This window comes from Pseudomyrmex gracilis, unplaced genomic scaffold (genome assembly GCF_002006095.1).
Source record: "Pseudomyrmex gracilis isolate BER0280 unplaced genomic scaffold, ASM200609v1 scaffold_17, whole genome shotgun sequence".
In the NCBI taxonomy this organism is placed as follows: domain Eukaryota; kingdom Metazoa; phylum Arthropoda; class Insecta; order Hymenoptera; family Formicidae; genus Pseudomyrmex; species Pseudomyrmex gracilis.
The window spans coordinates 224,574-244,942 of record NW_018020601.1 but is presented as its reverse complement, the minus strand read 5'-3'; the positions used below and the strand labels follow the sequence as shown (position 1 = coordinate 244,942).

Below are 20,369 nucleotides of genomic sequence, written 5' to 3'. Positions count from 1 at the left end.
ACTCAGTGTAAAAGCGCCCCTCTTGCCCTCAAGTTACCGCGTCTATTCCGCGAATTTTTGATATGCTCTACATTTGCAATCTGCAATTGCATTTTACACATAGGTAGTGTTTTTTGTAACACGTTGAGAACTGTTCTAGCGCGTAAAGTTGTTTGTATGTAATTGTATATAAGTACGTTTGTGTATATATACAAAGTGGATAGAAAATATGAAGCTTCTCACACATAACATGTTAACGTCCAGAGCTATGAAGGGAGTAACGGTCGGCTACCCTCTAAGAATTGTCGTAAGTAATTCTGCACACGTTGAGGTTAATTCTCCAAGTTCTTTAATTAATATGTTTTGTTAACGATAAAGGTAAATTCCGATTGATTGAGATGTGCTTGTTGATAGTAATAATTATGTTAAAAAAATAAATATTTTTAAATTACATTTATATCTTATGTTAAAAATTATTGATAAATAATGATAATAAATATCTCAACTTAGTTTTGTCAGCTCGTATTACTTTTTTGTTTTGTTTTTTTTTTAATTAAATTATCGTGCACGTTCAAAAATGAAAAAAGTGTAAAATTTACAGGCTAAGGACATTAGAGTATCTGAAGTAGAATTTAATCCAGAATATATCGCAAGAATAATTCCGAAACTAGATTGGACAGTGTTGTGGAAAGCAGCAGAAAGCGTGAGTTTAAATTTTCACTAGAATAGTACTTAAATCATTTCATAACGTGCAGAAATGATATGTTGTATTGGTAAATGTTTTTGCAGATAGGGCATGTTGGTGAATTACCTCAGAATTTAATAGAAGATTTTGAAACAAATGAAGAGTTTTTGAAGAAAGCCCATCATGTATTACTAGAAGTTGAAGTTATAAATGGAGAATTGATGTGTCCAGAATCTGGTAGAAAATTTCCCATAAATGATGGCATTCCAAACATGCTTCTATATGAAGATGAAGTTTAAATAGCGAAAATAATTATTGTAAAGCAATTGTTCCTTTAATTGTAACTGTTAAACAGTCATTTTGTATATCTGTTTAAGATACTCTTGTTTTCTAGCTTTAACTTTTTATCGATGTATAAAAGTATTGATGATGAAAACCAAAGTTATATAATAATATGTAACAATTAAGTGCGTATACGGGATGTCCCAAAATTTGCAACAAAATATTTTAATAATAGATTCTTCGAAATATTCTAAGACATTTTCGATATGAAAATAGTGAGACTACTAAATTTTTAAATATAAGCGCTAAAACTAAAAATTGCTTAAAAACTACGTCACACATAGCCTCATTATCTTTGTTTAAAATCCTAAAGACTTTCAGTCAGTAATATTTTAGAAGAGAGAAGTTCTCTTTCTGTTGCCAATCACTTTTGACTAGAAAAAAACGACACATAGAAGAAAAACTTTCTTTTCTTTTAGAACGATTCAATATCAGTCGATGTATACATTCTTAGTTGCAAAAGAAGTGAATGTAGTATTTTATCTCTTCACCAATCAAAATTTATAACATTGTTTTGTAATCATGAATTAATATCAATCTTTCTTACTAAGCTATATAGCATCTTTTTTATTTCATGGACATCGAATAACAAGTCATACATTTTAAAAGAATAAAGCTAACTAGATGTTATGTAGAGACTTTAAAAAAAAGTCTACCAATAAATTTACATTTAAAACTATCTAAAAAATTGTTAGAATTATTGTATATATATAAAATAAACTTCTACCTCTTTTTTTTATCGGAAAACTTATAATAATAAACTTAATAAACGTGTTCAGATTAATCCAATCTATCTTTACACTTCAGTTGGTCAAAAGTTTTCAAACACCGTGTATGCGTGCATGCGCGCGCGTGTGTGTTTATGATACTTTACGTACGTTGGAAACTACATAGTTTCCAACATTTCAAAGAGGAAAAAAAGGAAAAGTGGCTTTCGAGATTCTTCTAAATAAGGAAATTCGATCTGATTTATTGGCCTATATTTATGTGTTATCAATAGTGAATAGCTTATTATTATGTAAACAAGACTTAGATTATCGTACAGATGTACAGTATATGATTACAGATATTTTATTGCAGATATGTCTAAAAACAATGAAATACGATTTCTTGTATCGTTTTGCAATAATTTACAACATATCACATTTTTTATTTACATTTCAATATGTATATGTTTGCTACTTAAATAATCTCCGCTCGAATATTATCTGCTCTGTTAACTAAGAGCAAGTTTCTAGGAATGTAACATTTTGATACAAATTGTTTTCTCATAGCTTAGAGAGAAAATTGCATAGCAAACTATTGTAGCAAATATTATAATAAAGTACATTAAAAATTATAAAGTAGTTTTAGAGAGTTTAACTGTCTTAGCACATGTTCTCTTTGGACGTTGGATAATACTAGTCGGTAGTATGGAAAAATACATTTATTGACAAAATATTTATGCACATATATAATACAGTTATTTTGGAATTAATGTGATCTAACTTTTATTTATTAAGTTGCCATAAACGACATCGTTACACACAATTATTTGTGTATAAGAAAAACAATAATTTATTAATAGAAGAGAGAACACATACCTCTTTGTGAGATAACAATTTTTAAGAACACATGCAGCACAAATATGACATCTATTGCACAAAACTTCTTATATTTGACTTTGAATATAATATTGTTTACATAAATTGCAGGAAATATAAACTAATTTTTTTCTGCATTTAAACTTACATTTTTTTGATTAAAATAGATTTATTAATTAAACTAGCTACACTGAAAGAGTAGTTATTTCATCGTTAGAGAAGAATATTTTCACAAGATGCATGAATCTAACACAACTGGTTTTTCATAGAGAGAATGTGAAAAATCTGTGTAATCTACTTGTACATACTTCTTTTCTGTACTAATAACACAATGCTCAAAATATAGTCAAAATATATTACTTTATTGTTTCTAATTTATTTCCAAGAGTCAAAAAGCTATAAAAATAGCATTCACCTAACATTTCAGCCACAGCCTGTCTGTTATTACTATTTTTATATCTTACACATATATTCGCGTAAAAGGCTGGATTATTCTTGCGAATCAAGCTATATGAAAATATTTCTGTACATTAGAATTTTACTATTAGCATAAATATTAATTTTCACATAGTTTACTGTTTGTATGATGTGTTAGAAACTTCATGTCGGTTATGGCCTATTCTGCATACTAATTGATAGATTTTGCTGCGTTAGAGATATGACTGTTATTTCCTATATTCACCTTTTTTTACATACTTTGTTTTATATAATATATGCGTGAGTTTATAAAACATATCTATAAATATATGTTTATCTAATGGAATTTGTCATGTTACGTACATATATTCAATAAAATATATTTTAATTTAATACTGCATGTTTGGCATATTTTCAGATTTCAGACAAAAATCTTCATTCTGAATATATACTACAGTTCAAAAAGAGAAAAAGAGAGAGGAAGTCCATTTCGTGCTGTTAAGTCTTAAGGAATCTATCAATAGTAAAATTGATTTGACACATAATGTTGTTTTCTTAAATCTTACATTTTTTATATTTATAAGTTTCAAAGATTTTCGCAAATAAGTAAATATTGTAATAAATACAACAATAAAATTAGTCTATAAAAAGACTACTTTGCAAGACTTTTGTATAAATTCAATTTCAGTACCAAATTTAATAAATTTCTTAGACAATCGATAAATAATACATAATTACTTACTTAAAAGCAGCATATCAGGGACATTATATGTATTTAAAGTAAATTAGAGTAAAAAGAGTAGCTTCATTATATTATAACAATCACACATAAAATTATTACTAATTACTAGGACTCGAATTACTGACTTTCAATCAGCACTGATATTAACAAGAAGAATATAAATTTATGTACCACTGAACAAGTTTATTGAATAGTCTTCAATAGACTTATCCATGTGTGTTCGTGGAAAAAATCAAGTCACCCACATTATTTATGTTAAATATATGTACAAGCATAATTATAATCATCTTGTTAAGTATTTTCGTGGGTACATATATGTCAATACTTAATCACATTTTAAGGAAACACTTTCAGATTTTTTGTATTACATTTTAGACTGCAGATATGTGTTACAAAGATAAACAATTTACGTAATATGTATTTTACATATTAGTATGCATTTTTTTTGTATATAAGTAATATCAGAATAAAGAATTCTGTACAATGTGATTGTGAAAAAAGAATTAATATATAGTATAGTTGCCACTCAAAAATATCATGTTCTAATTATCTTGTATTATTTTTTTAAACACAAAATGTAATTTTACACGTAGACACACACACACGCACGCACGCACGCACACAAAAAGCCAACAAATTGAATAATAAAAAATATATATATAAATTAGTAACAAAATATAATCTTTGTCATGTTATATAACATAAAAATTAAAAAAAAAATCAGTGTTGTACAAAGTAACATATACGAGTAATATAGTGGAACAAATATTTTTCCAAAAAAAATGAAATAAATTAAAAATTCATAAGGATAAAATTGTAATTGTTCCCTATTAAATTAAGATTTAATTAATCTCACTATTTAACAAAGATGTAAAACATCAAAAGAAAAACAGTTGCACATATTTCATTTACCGCGACTCTCCGTATTAGTTGCATTTCGCTGCGAATAAATGGAGCCTTGGGCTAATCCTCTCAACGGTCCTTTTCGTAATTCGGACTGTGGACCTTTGGCGAGGCAATGATTTCCAGAAAGTAAACTTGTGTCGTGTCCCACAGCAAGTGATCTTGAAAATGATTGTTTGGATAACAAATTTGGATCCGGTCCCGACCATGGTGCGTAATCCGGTCTACAATTATATCAATGAAATTTAATAATATCTGCTTAATTACTATATATCAATAATAATGCAAGAAAATTCTTTTCAACGCACAACAATAGATCGTTATTTGCTCCTTTTGGTAAATCCGAGTTTGATCCAATCGGTTTTGTTAAATACGGAGATTTATATTCTTTATCTTCTGTGGTACTAGTTCCACGTGAAACTCTATTATAACATATAAAACAAAATATGAAATTAATAGTTTAAAAAGCATATCAAACAGAAGTGCAGATTAAACAAATTCCTTACTTCGGTATCTCAGTCTTATTTTTGGACCGTTTCGACTTTTCAGTCTCTGTATCTTTACTTGTCTTTTTAATTGGAGAAGCAGTTAATTTTATAGCTTCCGTCATTGGCGGACTGTCTTTTCGTTCGTCGCTTCTGCTACTGCAAATGTTATTTTCAAACAATCAATGTAAAGAATAAAACGATCAATACAAAGAATTTGCATGAATAATAATCTTATTTGTTATCAAAAAATCGAATCTTTACCTTTGACTACTAGAAGTACATAATGGTCGAGTAGCTTCCTCTGCAACTACTATGTCTAATATATGTATTGCTCTTTCTTCGTCATAATCTACACTATCCATGGCAAGCATTACCACTCGATCCGGTACTGTTTTATATTTTTCCATTAAGCGTGTTTTCACTACAAAATTTTTCTTTCTGTTAGTATTGATAAAAAAAAAAAAAAAATACAAAAATATAAAAATGTGGATCGAAGTATGTACGTACTTTTATTCTTTTCTTCCAAGCTTTTTATGCGAGGAGGAGGTGTTGGTGCAACTTGCTGATTTTGCGCCTGCAAAAAAAAAAGAAAGAATATTTGAAATTCTCTTTTTTTATACGCAAAAGAATGTATAACACTCATTACCTGTTCCTTCTCTTTTTTTTTTGCTAAAGCCTTAGCGGGAAGTGTAGGATTTCGTTTCTCGTACCCCAGATTAATCAATTTTTCGGATGCCTTCTGTACATTGTTGTCGCTCTGTTCTAATATATCCAACAGTATCGTTTCATCCACTTTTGGAAATATATTTTTCAGGTATCTGTGCACACACATTTCAAATATGTAAATGATCAACATAACTATGTAGTTGTTAAATGCACAACATTTAAACATTGGCTTGCATATTATGCCTTAATTTAACATACATAGTATTCAAATTATAACTCATCAATCGTCAAAAACTGATAATCTACCATGATCTTATTTGAAATGTGATTTGTATACGTGTTCAGTTAGTAAACCAGTATAACACATATATAAAGAATAGTTAATATTATTTTGAATATGTACATGTGATTGCTAGATATCTAAAAATAAAAAAAATTCATGATGAATCTTTTTTTCTATATTTTAATTATAAATACAATCCTTTATATTTTCTTCTATAGTTCTTCTTTTAGATATACAATGCACATACACATACTATCATGCTTAAATTTCTTTAGTTTTAGAATAAATGAGTTTCTTTTCTTAGTATATTAAGGAACATTTTTAAATTTTGTAATCAGAAAAAAATTGATCATGTGTATTTTTAACGAACTGGAAACTCTTTTATTCCTTTAGAAATGTTTTTATACCAATATGCTAATCTATAACTATAACATTTAATTAACAATATATAGGTATATAAAGCTTTAAATTTGCTAATAATAAACAATGAAAAGAATAATAAATAACATACGAAACAGAAACCAACCTACTCTAGAGAGTGTACATTTCATACTATCCAACATCTACCTTATGTAAACCAGGAAGAAACTGAAAGACAAAACAAAATCCAAATAATGAAAACGGCAACATTAAACATTATTGGTCAACGTAAAAACCAAACAATATTTGTGTGTACAAATTCTCTTTTTAAAATCATCAAAAATGTATTAAAAAAATGTATCAAAAATGTATTAAATGTATTAAAAAACTTAACAGCGAGCTTATAATAAATCTATTGAATTATATAATCTTATTTTTGCTACCGTGCATAACACAAATTATTGATTTGCAGTCGGCCAATTGATTGATTAAGTGTTCATATAGTACTCGATATTTGAAAAAGTAATCCAAAAAAATAATTTTAGATACATGCTGCAACTATGTATACTACGTAATATCAACATATAATATCATTTAAATATGCATGAAATATACAGACAGAGTTGTATAACAATACAAAAAAAGTGCTTTTTGCCGAGTATATTTCTTGGGAATTATCACATAATACGATATCAACATCTAGCATCCAGACTGGATGAGAAAGACTGAAACTATGAATATGTATGTTAAACCTAAGTTTCATTTTTGGGGAGTTTGGGGCTGGCCGAACCCCGCGAGGCGGACTCAATGTTAATGCTGCATGTATAGCGTGAGCCGGTAGACGCCATCTCGGGATTGCATAATTTGAATGCACTCCTATAGGTGTGCCTGGTCCCGGGGCGCAAAGAGGATTCTTTTCCACTTGGAGAGCACTCATGACCAAAGCTGCTCTGTTATGGTATCTGAAAGACATCGGCTACCGACTTAGCACCAAATCTGATACAGTGCTAATTTGAGGAAGCAATGGCGAATAACTGAGATAGACTCGACATCACTATGCAGAGCATTAATTATTTCTTACACACGATGTATAATTATTAAATATTCACTGTATATGATATATAAGTTGTTGAAGTATTGAAAATTTTCGAAAAAAATGTTTGGTGATAGAATGAAGCATCTGAAGAACTTACTTTTTTAGTAACAGACGAATATGCGTGTCAGAAACTGTCGGAAACACAGCGTTGATTTTTGCCACTTGCAACTCAAAATCCGAATTTTGAGTAAAGCTGGTTTCTGTTTTTGTCGCTGGGGTCGGTGAGCCTAAAGTTAAATCACCGAATCGAGTTGTCACCGCACTGGTGGACTTTAGCGACAACGGAGTTTTCAGTTCCTGCATATAGAAAATTATAATTACATAGAAAGCAAACAGAAAACATCACAACTGTAAATGTGATGACTATCTTTTAATGACAAATATGTACGTGCATGAGCATGAGATTGGGCCAGCATGTACTTACCTGTGTACTAGGAGGTAAAAATGCTAGTTGTGGATTATGATAAGGGGACGGTGTCGGATAAATTTGCGGCGCTCTGTGAGCACCTGTATAATTTACATGTCCAGTTCCTCCAGTCTATTTATTTGTTGTATATTGTATATGTTATCCAAATGCAGCATGTGCACATTACAAGAATATTTAAATGTGATAATGTTATGACTTTGCAAGATAGGATACTTTTGTATTGTACAAGTGCAAGGTAGGATATTTTTGTACAAATAAAATACTATAAATGCACAAACATATTGAAAATATATTTTTTTGCATAAAATATTTTATTTTCTTAGTTTAATCTTTATAACTTACTTTTATTATTCCATAAATAGAAATAATAAAAGAACATTTAATTCAAATAAATATTTAATGCAAATTTGTAAAAGTATAACAAATTATAATTATAAATTTTTATAATATAATTATTTTTGGAAGAATTCGATTTTAGCGCACTGTTTCAATTATTTTAAAAGTAATATGCAGCAAAAATTTTATCTTTACTTACATTACAATGCAAAAAGAGCTTTATTATCAAGCTGCATACTTGATTAACATAATGAACATAACATAATATTGATAAAAATTGTTATTGTTTTCATATTTCTATTTGTAACAAATACTATCTTTTAAATTGTATTTCTTTTAGAAAAATTATTTATAACTGTTTTCTTCTTTTTTTATGTAAATAAATACACATACATACACACACACATGACCTTATTATTATTCTGATAAACATATTAACACTGTGTGAAAAACCTTGCCACATATAGACAGACACATATATGCAATGTAAACTAATTGTTAACTGACCTGCATAGGAATATCTTGGGAAGTAGTAGTAGTAGCTGAACTGGAGTTCTGAGACTGCACATACTGAGAATACTGCCAGTATCTCACTCTTGGATCTTCCCATGTTGTAGTACGATTAAAATGATTTATAAAATATCTAGAAAAAAAACAGAGAGAGAGCATCAATAAAGTTATTCAATCTCTTTTTGCGTTGTAGTTTTCTGCAAAAATCGATTTTCAATAAGTATTTTTAAACTCATCAAGATAAAACATCTCCAAAAAAAAAAAAAAAACAATCTTAAATTATTTCACAGATAATAAAATATTACTCTCTCGTCACCGTGCTAGAGTTTTCACAAATACGTTGACGATGTATTTATTTAATTTTTTTAAAAAGCACTACAAATTAAGTGTCGAAATTTCATGCCGCATGTTACGTAAGACGGATCTATTGATGTAGAAAAATTTGGATTTCACAAAACTGTTGGTAGTGAGATAATGATTAAATCTTAAAAAGATCTTGTGTATTTTTACGTACGGACGGCCGCTGCGAATATCATATCTGCATTCCCAACCGGGTGGCAATTGAGTTCTGTCACCCTGCTCCGCCATGTTTTTTGCGTCTCGTGTTATGATACTTGTGATAATTTATAAATGAAGATGTTACGTCGGATCACTCTCGATTTCTCCTTGACTGTTGTCAATACTTAACCATTTATCCAGCCTACCTTCTCTTCTTCTCTTCGTCCTTGTTTTTCTTTTTACGGATTTCCATCCACCGGAGACATAAAACCGCGCTTTCAAGTGCTTCCTTCGGATCTTTGACTATGGCTGCGTTCGTGGAGCGCGCTATCAGCGCTGTTGCATCATTCTATCTTTATTGCTCATTAGATGTAAAACAAAGATAGAATGACGCAACAGCGCTGATAGCGCGCTCTCCGAACGCAGCCTATAATAAGTACGGACTCTGCTAGTTCCCCCACTTTTACTATGTTAAAAGCTGCGTTCCGTTTTTTACATATATGAGCGCATTTATCTATACTGTACGTGACGTGTACTATAGATAAATGCGCACATACGCGTGAAACGGAACGCAGCCAAAGGCAATCTCTCTATTCTACAAACCTTGACGGAATAGAACCACGTCCACGAAAAGCGTAAGGGCAACGCGTCCCATTGAGCGAAACAAAATGCGCGGAATCAGCGCGACCAATCATAGCCATTCCGCCCTTTTTCGCGTCGTCCCATTATAAAATTTTACCGCTGTAAATTCGCGGACTAAACGAAGATAAATCTCAATTTGCATATTGCAAGAATAAGTATGTGATTATTTTTTACTGTAATTAAGGTTTAATTTATAATTGTAATTTATTTTATTTATTACATATATAATTTCAATAAACATCTTTTTATGAAATAAAAATAATGTGGTATGAAGTACCTATCTCTCAACAAACACATGAATTATTTTTCTTTCCTCATAGGTGAATAATTTTTGATAATTACATAAATTATTACACAGTAAAATTTATTCAGTACACATCACGTAGTATAAATGTGAATACTTTGTTATCTAATACTGTGCGTTTCTTTAAGTAACTTTAATTAAGAGTTAAAACGTCGAAAGTGGAAATGTGATACAAATAAAATGTGTAGAAAATAAATTATTATCCATTTTCATTAATTTTTACTATTTATATGTTTTGTTTTATTAGCCATTCTTCTAGGGAACAAGTGAATACACTATAAAAGTCCAGCATTATGGTTCATCTTCTTTGTGTAGAACATGTTTCCTTACCATGTGATACACCATTCCAAAAGTTAAGATAGCTATTGCTGTTCCTTGAGCAGCAACTCGAAGCTGTATCAGGAACAGCTGAGTGGAGATTTGCCTCTTCTTAAAGGAATATGCACCATAACCGCAAATACCTGCTAAACTTACTAGACCTGTTTGGAAAACAATAGATCCGTTTAGAAAACAATATATTTATATCAAATATATACTTTTTTATGACAAAGCACTTATAGTTTTACATGTTTATATATGTACATACTTGCAACAAGAAACGGTGATTTTCTTCCTTTTTCCACCAGTTTTTGTGACAAAGTCGAATCTACTCCTACATCATCATCAATAGTGGCCATTTTGTACAAAAGTTATGTAATCTTGTAATACTGCTAATCTGTAAAAGTTTCTTAATTTTAGAAAAAAAGTAATTAAATATTAATAGTATTTAATTAAATTATCTTTATATAATTATAATCTAATTTAATAAAAGTATTTAATTAAATAACAATAACAAACTGAATTTCAAGAAAAATTTATTTCTTTACTTTAACAGATTTAAATTAGTCTTTAAAATATATTTTATTTTATTTTATTATATGTTTAATGCTTGTTGAATGTTTAAATAAAAAGATAGGAAAAAGGCAATAACGAGCTAACATCTGATGAATGTCTCGAATAGATCATAATTTTTTTTGTAATTTTTTATTGAAACACTGAAGAAGATTCCATAGTGGAAACGTTTGTTAACATTTTTTTTAAATTCTCGAATTAAAAAAGAATTTTACTCGAACATCAAGTGTTAGCTCGTTATTGCCTTTTTCCTCTTTTTATTTATTTTATTTAGTTCTATATTGTTTCTATAATGTGTTACATCATATAAATATCTTATTTTATTTTATCTTATTAAATATTTCTTGTTAATACAAAAGTTATAGCCAACAAAAGTTTTTCTCTGCAAAAAGCTTTATAAAAGCTGTATATTAAATTAAGTGTAAAATGTAATTACACAAACAATTTGAAAGTATATTTTAAAAGCCATCGTACAATTGCGTTCCGATATACATATATTGATCTTGATTACGCCATGTCTGTTTCTTGCAACAATTCAAGGTCATAGCCAAGATTATGCTCTCTCGTTTTCTCTTAACCGAGTATTTTTTTTTATCTATAGTTTACAGATTTTAATGTACCACAGTATTTTTTATCTATAGTTAACAGAGTTTAATGTACCACATATATTTGTATAAATATTAAATATCTTGTAATTATAAAAGTAGAGACATTTCTTTGGCGTTTACAATATATTAGTTTTACATAAGAAAATACTTATATTTTTATGTTAAATAATACAAAAAGCTTTGTTTACCTTTGTGTTTTTAACAGAATGTTTGTTGAGAAAAGTAATGCTCGCGCTGAACAACTTAAAAACTCAATCACGCGTACTGACTGCTGTCAATCTCGCGCGCGATTACACCATTTTTTTTATCATACATATATATACATATATACATACACAATTAAACTTGGATTAAACTGTTCAGAAATTGTCGTAAATTAGACAATTATTAAATTACTTCCTACACATTCACTTACTGCCGCATACAGCAATCGTTGCATGACTACTGACTGCGCACGTACAAATTTTTCGATTTTTATCTGTTAAGTATTACCGATTGTGACGAAACCGTTTGTTCAGTATGGTTTAGTGCTTTCACGGCCCGTAAGAGAGCTAGGCCATACATTAGTCTAAGTCTATTTTTCACATTGTTTGACAAAAAAAACAAAAATTAAGATATCATACTTGTCCAAAACAAATCTACTACGCACGTATGACCGTTACTGTCTCGTCTAATACTAGCAATTCTCACGAACAAGATAATGACAGTGCGCGTAACCAGAGAGAAGAGAACTTTTCTCTGGTAGCAGAATGCTCTTTTCCCTCACCTGGGTGTGTTCGAATGAAATCTGAACAATACACTCGGTGGCATAAAGGTCTAGTTTCCACCGAAACCCTCAATTCGGGCTGCGTTCGGAGAGCACGCTATCAGCGCTATTAAAGGTCATTCTACATAAGACGCAGACGCAGGTCGCAGGACGCTGATCTCGCGGAATTGACCATTCACGTTTGTCAAATCAGCTAATCGACTTACGTGATTGGTCAATTCCTCGAGAGCAGCGGCCTGCGACCTGCGTCTGCGTCTTATGTAGAATGGCCTTTACGTCATTCTATCTTTGTTTTATGGCTAGTCTACAATAAAGATAGTAAGGCTGTAGGAGTAGAGAGTAAATTATTTTTCGGTGAAGAAACAACGGGAATTACGAAATGGGCAATTCTCATTTCGCACTGCCTATTGCCTTACTGTTAGCCAATGAAAGATGGAGAATCTGATCTTCAACTTAAATGTTTGGCGCGCAATTTGAAGCAAACAATAAGAAACAATAAGACAAGTATTGTAATCGATGTATCTCAAAGCGCTGATAATTTTTGCATCTCGAAAATTTCGTGCAAGAAAATGAAGAAAAAAAATTGTATGTTACAATTTTATTTAACAATAAAGTTTATTTTTGTAAGTTATCGAGATAAAAGCTTCATGTATAAAACGCATCTGTACATTCGTAATATCATCGACGATGCCGTTCATCAGTCTCGAAAACGAGTCTTTCTACATGTTTAAAAGTGACAATTCCACTCTACTCGACACTTACATATATGTATCCACGGTCAAAACACAAAATTTTAAATCGTAAAAATCCGTTAATTGTTTATTGCGCGACAGAAAAGATTTTGAGATTATTGTTTCATTTTTCAATATCTAATAGTGAGTCTACATTTTTTTGTAACAATCTACAGCTAATATTTTTTGCAGGGCTCTTTAAGAAATATGTGTTAATTCACAGATATATTAATAAAAACATATTTCTATATTTTTCTTAATAAAAAAAAAAAAAACAAAAAAATCAATAAAGCGCGCATGTACACTCCTAAAAATCATATTTTATACGTAAAAAAATATATATTTAATTAAAACCATCGTGTTTTAGTAAATTACAAACGCGCGCGCGTTTACACGAGGCTACAAATTTTCATTTCTCTCAATTACTTAGATCATATAAATCTACTTGTTGTTACTTACGCACGGCGTGTAACTAAAATTTTCTTCTATAACGTAAATTGCAACAAAAATTGTTTTGCTCTATCTTACCACAAAAATATCTTTATATCGGACATACTATAAAGTTTATATGGCTGCATCTTGCGCAGGAAAAGCCATTGAGAAAAACGCTTATTGTATCGCAATAGCTTTACCTACTAAAAACTAGAATAATCATTTTAATAATAAAAGAGCTAAAATGGCTATCTTTTGACGCATCAGAAAAAACACTTTGACGACCTCATTACGAAGAAAACATTTTAGCTGAGCGATGGTGCGACAAAATAATCTTTGGTTTTAGATCTTCTTGAAATAGAGCTCAGGCTAATGAAGAGTGCAATCGAGAATTTCAACGTAACAAAGTAACATACATACTTATACATCATAGCGCATTTTTGTTTGTAGCCAAAAAGTGCTGAATTTCGTGTAAAACAGAATAAGAATATTCCGAGAGTATCTTTTTACACACAGCATTCAAAATGAATCGTCCGTTGCTAAGTTAATCGATGAATTTCTACTGTCGGGAGACTGCATCGCGATGTAGCGTCTTCGCAGAATCTCTTGCAAATCGTTGCACGGACTGTTCTCGCGTTTCACTCGTATAGGATGTCCACCTGGAGATCTGTAAAAGAAATCGGTTTGTTAAAACAGGCATAAAATATATTTTACATTACCTTTGTAAGTTCAGAAAAATTGCATATGAGTCTATACGTGTCCAGCATAAGAACTATCGAAAAAATTCATCAATCAGATCTAAATGAAGAATTATATTAAGTCAATTTGCTTAAGAGAGTATTAGATACAGGTATCTATAGTCGGTATCCAGTTCCTTTTAAACAATTTTAACTGTCATAACGTAATACCTTGCAATTGGCCTCAATTTTACACTATCAATATCCCTAAGCATATCGCCCGTCGATTTCTGCGAGCTCAGTGGAATCTTCTTGCGATCCTCGATCTTGTGATCTTGCAGACTCGCTCTTCTCGCGATATGTGGCGTCGTCGGCGGTGGAAGTGGAGGCGGAGGTGGCGGTGGCACTATCAAAGACTTCCTATCTGCTCCAGGCAGAGATGCAACAGACGCATCTATACAAGCAAACATAAACTCCTTCACACTCTTGTCCCAAAGAACGTATGAAGTATTTTTATACTACATTTGTTATACATACGCTTGGACATTTTGTTAATTTTCACAATGGTTGAAATTTGTTCCCTAAGCTCTTGCAATTCTTGCTCCAGTGCAAGCAACCGTACTTCAGATCCAAAACTAATTGGCTCCAACAGATCTGGTCTGCTGCCAGAAAGTCTGTGCAATGTTAAATCCACTTTGTAAAATATATGTATTGATTAATTAAAAACCTTAATAGAATATATTATTCACCTCACAGGACCATATCCATTTGTATCCATGTAATTGCTACTAGTCTCTTCATTAATCATTGAACTTGTCATCGAGTGCAACGGTGTTACACTGACATATATTTTTGGTGGTGGCTTTAGTGGTAAAAACGAACCGATCCTTCTTACAATGCTTCTCCGCTTTCCGTAATATTTTATATCACCCATCTGTAAAAAAAAGTGATATAACAGTTCTCTTAAAAAACTTTATGTCAAAATAAAAAGATTCAAAAACTAGACAGTTTATATACTTGAAGTAAAAAATTATCTCTACATATTGTATTTATTAACAAATAAAATATCCTGTTTCTATATGTGCACAAAAAATATTTCTTTCCAGAATCAAGTTATTTGATAACAATAATGATAAAATATTCCAAGTGAAATATAACAACAGAATCAAATTGACTTACATTCTATTTGTTTGTGTTTAGTTTACGATTTATGAATATTTTTAATTCCAATTTTAATTTTCCTCAACAAGTTTAGCACATGTACACATATGTATGTATAGACACAATTATATGATGGAAAATTTTACAATATAAATTATACACGAAACAAACAAAATTGCAACGTCAATTCTATCAAAGATTACAAACGTTAAATTCGCTGATTAAATATTATGCAAGTGTTGCAACACATTTGTAACGTGCAATTTGGCATAACAAAATCCTTCACCTTCGTGATCAATTGCAGTTGACCCAAAAATTTCGATCTGTATCGCAGAAATGACAGTACAAAGTCGTGGTGTGACGCAAATGCCTGATAGAGTACATCAGGATTGTGCGAAATTCGAAATTAAAATAGCTCTTTTACATTGACGCAATGCCAACGGAGCTGACACAGCTGACAGGTTGTCGTCGTAACTGCGAAGCGTGGTGTCAGAGTTTCCAACTTCACGAAAAACACGCAATTATCTCTTTTTTTTATGCTTTCCTAGATCTTTATCTTTCTTTTCTTTACTCCTTTTTTTATTGTGCTCCAATTATCTCACGAGCAATTGCTTTCGACCGTTTTTCTATAAACGTGCAATAGCGGTTACGTGAACACGCGCTATTTGTGTTTTAATCTGTAGAAAATAGGTTATACAAAAATGCAACCGCGATGTAACCAACGTTACATGCGATCTATATATATGTCGATTGTTCCATATCTCCACCGTACTCATCTACGTTCAACTGTAAATTCTCTGACTCTTTGAATCGATTTTCCTCTTTATGAAAAAACAAAAAATGTGGCAGTGATAATTTTTGAGTTTTAAAAAAAAAAAGAGAAAAAGACGTTTGAGCCTCTTCCTCGCGCGCAAACTTGTATATAAATTTACATATATATATATATATATATACAGGGTGTTCTAAATAGTGTTACAAGCTGTATTCTCAGAATCTAATACAGATAATAACAAATCTATTGAGTAAATCAGGCCAATCAGCGCCGATCTCAGTCACTGACGTGCACCTGGCGAAAGATCGGCGCCGATTGGCCTGATTTACTCAATAATTACTCCTTTATTATAAATAATAGAAAAAACTGGTTCAGGACTCTGTTCGACTTAGTTTTACTCCTTCTATCTGGCTACGAGATATGTCACACCAATTCTGGGACACCCTGTATATATATATATATATATATACAATATATATGTATGATATAAAAGCTCAAATATATAATAATTTTGTACAAATTATTTAAAATTTCTCTTCCCCAATTAATAAATCTTCGTGTCTTTTTGTCTTTTAACCTATAGTTTTCTTTTTTACACACAAGAAGATACTCTATTTTAAATTTCTTTAAAAAATACCTACAAACAATAAAAAATAGTATTAAAAGTTTTGAGTTGACAGGATTTTATGACTATATATGCGACAATGTACACTAACAAGTATAAAATTTATTTACAGTAATATCATACAGGAAGAATCTAAGGATGTGACAACAAAGATTTATATGAATACTACTAATGAGTCACAATGTTTACACACTTTTCACATGTTTAATATGCAAATAATCACTTAGCATTTTCAATAGATACAAATAGAATCGTCCTCAGACATCAATTAATAGCATCAATGTGGTGAATCGACTAATCAAATTGCTTGACTCTCCAAAGTGACGTCATTAATCGCTCTGAGACTGATTTAATTCATATCGATTAAAAATTCTATAAGAGTATATAAATACATAATAATTTGATTCTCACACTTTATGGTGTTTATCTTACAATATTCATCTACAACTTCATAAGGAGAAACCAATGGATGATGATATCTTCCTATATATTTTGTACTTATGTGTACACGTTGTTATATCTTATAAAGACTAATAGCATTCCTGATAAATGCTTCAGAATCAGAGTCTTTAAGGACTATGACGAGAAAATTAAGAGCACATCAAGGATGCGATATAGAATTTTTGTTCTTATAAAAGATGTTTATACTCTCTCTTTCTACGCATGTTCAACCAGAACATCCCCTGCAACCGCAATGTATGCATTCTACTATGCGGCCTTCCTCGAGTTTGCCTTTTGGCACTCTGCAAATGCAATTTGTGCCAAAATTGGTGTCTCTGGTTTGTATACATCGTAAACAACAAAGATTTTCATAACCAATCTTCTTCCATTTGGCAATTAGATTCTTATCTGCTATATTTTCATTTAGACAATAGTCGTACAATTCTATAACAATACAAATAAACATGATCTATACAGGTAAGAGATAATAGCTTTCTATAATAGTTCTCTCAAACAAAACTATCAAGGAATGTAACTTACCACGGCTGATAGCCTTTCGTCGGTAAAATAAATCATATATGTAGCGAGATTTCTGATGATGTATCTTGAATATCGGCCACAAAGACTCCTGTTTTCGTTTACCCTCATGAGGTTCCGTTTCGGCTGTAAATTAAAATAAATCACAATTAATTTTCCTATAATTTCCAAGAATTTTTTGCAATACGTTCTGTTACGCAACAGTTTTTGCGAATTACTGACAGCGTAGAAAATTCTGGATTCTCGTTGTTTGAGCAATTAACCTAACCTAACAAAAGCAAACTCACCTTCGCGCATCTTTTGTTCCAGTTCTTCCAGAGTGGGTTCAATTAATTCCCAACCCTCAGGCGGCGCTTTTTTACTTCGCCGTACTTTTGGCATGATTCTGTTCGAAAGATTTTATACCTTTATAATCTTTTTGGCAAAGAAAATTTATCTTGTGAAACTTTTGTTACAATCCGTTCGTTCGACCACAGTAGGAATGGACAAAAATCTCACTCGATTATTGGAACATCGATGCTTCTTTTATTACGAGATCGATTGTTCATCCGATGTTTTTATATTCGATTAATGGCTATATCGATATCGATCGAGTTTTTTGTACTCGATGTTACTAAAGTTTACTACTAGAAAAAAACTAGAGTAACATAGGTTAGGTCTAGTTTCCACCGAAGCATTGGGTGCGTTCAGACAACTCAACGGTTGAGAGATCATCACTTATGATAGGACTATTCTTCAAAATCTGCTGCGGTTCCAAAAGTACGATCCAATCAGAAGTGATTATCTCTCAACCGTTGTGCAACTGTTGAGTTGTGTCTGAACGCACCCATTAATTCACACCTAATGCGACGTAGAATCAAAATTTAAGTAGATGGGAACCTGTCAAATTGCGCTGATTTCACTTCCGGTTTGATCTATAAGTATTCCACTTCCAATGGAAACGGAACATTAAATTTGATCTGTACCGGAGTAGAACCGAATTGAGGGTTTCGGTGGAAACTAGACCAATCATATTTTATCTTTTTATTTTCATCTTGCATCGACTTTTTAACAAGACCCTTCTGTTTCTTTTTACTCAAATAGTATGCCTAATATATTAAAGCCCCTTGCACAATGGAAGGAATAGCGATAGCGATAGAAATAACACAGTTTTTAACACAGAGAATTCCAACTCGTCGGAAATTTTATCGCTATTGCTTATTCCGATTTTCTGATCCGCATTGATACATGTGTAGTTTTGTATGTTAGATTCCGCTGTTCCTTACCTTTATTTTTAAATATAAACTCTTTAAAACTTTTGTTATTTCTATCGCTATCGCTATTCCGTCCATTGTGCAAGAGGCTTGTGGGCTGTACGTTCCTAATCTTCAACAGATATATTTAGATCTTGCATTACAGTATCTTTTGTTGGAATTTTGCCAAGTGATGATTTATGAATACTCAGCCGTTGTTTTTGTTCTTTTCTGGCATTTTTCTTGCCACGACTGTGTGATATATGGTGAAAATATGATCAGGTTCTCCGATGACCGGCCCAGTGGTCTCGCGGCCTGAGTGCAGGGGCTGCTGCGAACCCTCTGGAGGTTCCCGAGTTCGAATCCCGCTCACCACCTAAGGATTTTTTCCGGGCCGGTCTCTTTCAACCGAGTTTATCGGTTGATTGGCGAACTTGAATCGGGCCTCCAAAAATTAATTCGGGTGTAATCCTGATGGAGGTCTAAATACACATAATGGACTGGAGCAAATGATGTTGATTGCTTCTGTGTATTAGATGTTTGTTTTGTTGAAGTTGTATTTTCAGAATTTATTTTACATTGCAATCGCTTTTCAGCTGCTCTTGTAATAGTGTGACTTCTTAAGTATAGGAGAACATGTAGAATGGTGAACAATACCAACTATAAATGGAGGTTTTTTATTACGAGCTTCTAATTTTTTCTTTTTCTCACGCTCTTCTTTCCATTTCATCAATTTTTTCTTTTGACGTTCAACTTTGGTATTGATTACATCTTGTACCAATTTCTTTGTACGCTTATCTGCAATGTTAAATATATCTATTAAAAATAATGGAAGTTTCTGTTATTAAATAATAGATGTAAGTAAATGTTCAGTATAAGAAAGGATGTTTCGAGATGACCTTGATCTTGACATATGTTTGTCAAGGACATATTCCTGAGTAACAATATAAAAGTTTTAGCCATCGCTCATTTTTTATTAAAAAAGTTATTAGCAAGAAACGTTTGAAAAAATCATGGTACTTATTTTTAGTAATAACATGTAGAGAATATTACAAAATAGAATACGAATATTTTTCCCTTTTTATTATGACGTTCTATAACGTTCATAAGCTAGCTACTTAAGATACAATACAATATTACCGTACTATTTCAATATTATATATAAATGTAATATATTGATAATATTATTGTAATATTGTATTATAATATCTAATATTACTAGTATATTGCAATGT

At 31.1% G+C, this 20,369-nt stretch overlaps 5 protein-coding genes across 8 annotated transcripts; 1 reads left to right on the top strand and 4 right to left on the bottom strand.

Moving 5' to 3' along the window:
* The first annotated feature begins 7 nt into the window (after positions 1 to 7).
* On the top strand, positions 8 to 3,399 carry LOC109864071 (multifunctional methyltransferase subunit TRM112-like protein). Its single transcript, XM_020444918.1, has 3 exons — positions 8 to 286; positions 581 to 682; positions 769 to 3,399. Exons 1-3 carry the CDS (start codon positions 209 to 211, stop codon positions 961 to 963), a joined length of 375 nt encoding a protein of 124 aa, XP_020300507.1. The 5' UTR covers positions 8 to 208; the 3' UTR covers positions 964 to 3,399.
* A 1,003-nt stretch (positions 3,400 to 4,402) lies between these two features.
* On the bottom strand, positions 4,403 to 9,703 carry LOC109864068. Of its 3 annotated transcripts, XM_020444913.1 has the most exons (12): positions 9,522 to 9,703; positions 9,332 to 9,430; positions 8,815 to 8,950; positions 7,969 to 8,082; positions 7,642 to 7,841; positions 7,201 to 7,410; positions 5,786 to 5,957; positions 5,647 to 5,713; positions 5,401 to 5,560; positions 5,158 to 5,295; positions 4,960 to 5,073; positions 4,403 to 4,875 (listed from the first exon to the last, which is right to left on the bottom strand). In XM_020444913.1, exons 1-12 carry the CDS (start codon positions 9,566 to 9,568, stop codon positions 4,653 to 4,655), a joined length of 1,680 nt encoding a protein of 559 aa, XP_020300502.1. In that variant the 5' UTR covers positions 9,569 to 9,703; the 3' UTR covers positions 4,403 to 4,652. The 3 variants fall into 3 exon arrangements, with proteins under 3 accessions (XP_020300502.1, XP_020300504.1, XP_020300503.1); XM_020444915.1 differs by lacking the exon at positions 7,201 to 7,410; XM_020444914.1 differs by lacking the exon at positions 7,969 to 8,082.
* Positions 9,704 to 10,473: 770 nt separating this feature from the next.
* Positions 10,474 to 12,542, bottom strand: LOC109864106. 2 transcript variants are annotated; one of them, XM_020445015.1, is made up of 3 exons: positions 12,384 to 12,542; positions 10,848 to 10,976; positions 10,474 to 10,740 (listed from the first exon to the last, which is right to left on the bottom strand). In XM_020445015.1, the coding sequence occupies exons 2-3, from the start codon at positions 10,936 to 10,938 to the stop codon at positions 10,553 to 10,555; spliced, it is 279 nt and encodes a 92-aa protein (XP_020300604.1). In that variant the 5' UTR covers positions 10,939 to 10,976; positions 12,384 to 12,542; the 3' UTR covers positions 10,474 to 10,552. The 2 variants fall into 2 exon arrangements, with proteins under 2 accessions (XP_020300604.1, XP_020300603.1); XM_020445014.1 differs by having other exon boundaries at positions 11,949 to 12,540.
* Positions 12,543 to 13,605: 1,063 nt separating this feature from the next.
* On the bottom strand, positions 13,606 to 16,020 carry LOC109864132 (mitochondrial fission regulator 2-like). Its single transcript, XM_020445047.1, has 5 exons — positions 15,814 to 16,020; positions 15,116 to 15,300; positions 14,904 to 15,040; positions 14,598 to 14,820; positions 13,606 to 14,356 (listed from the first exon to the last, which is right to left on the bottom strand). The coding sequence occupies exons 2-5, from the start codon at positions 15,298 to 15,300 to the stop codon at positions 14,209 to 14,211; spliced, it is 693 nt and encodes a 230-aa protein (XP_020300636.1). The 5' UTR covers positions 15,814 to 16,020; the 3' UTR covers positions 13,606 to 14,208.
* A 986-nt stretch (positions 16,021 to 17,006) lies between these two features.
* On the bottom strand, positions 17,007 to 18,544 carry LOC109864133 (protein BUD31 homolog). Its single transcript, XM_020445049.1, has 3 exons — positions 18,190 to 18,544; positions 17,906 to 18,028; positions 17,007 to 17,809 (listed from the first exon to the last, which is right to left on the bottom strand). The coding sequence occupies exons 1-3, from the start codon at positions 18,281 to 18,283 to the stop codon at positions 17,592 to 17,594; spliced, it is 435 nt and encodes a 144-aa protein (XP_020300638.1). The 5' UTR covers positions 18,284 to 18,544; the 3' UTR covers positions 17,007 to 17,591.
* Positions 18,545 to 20,369: the final 1,825 nt, after the last annotated feature.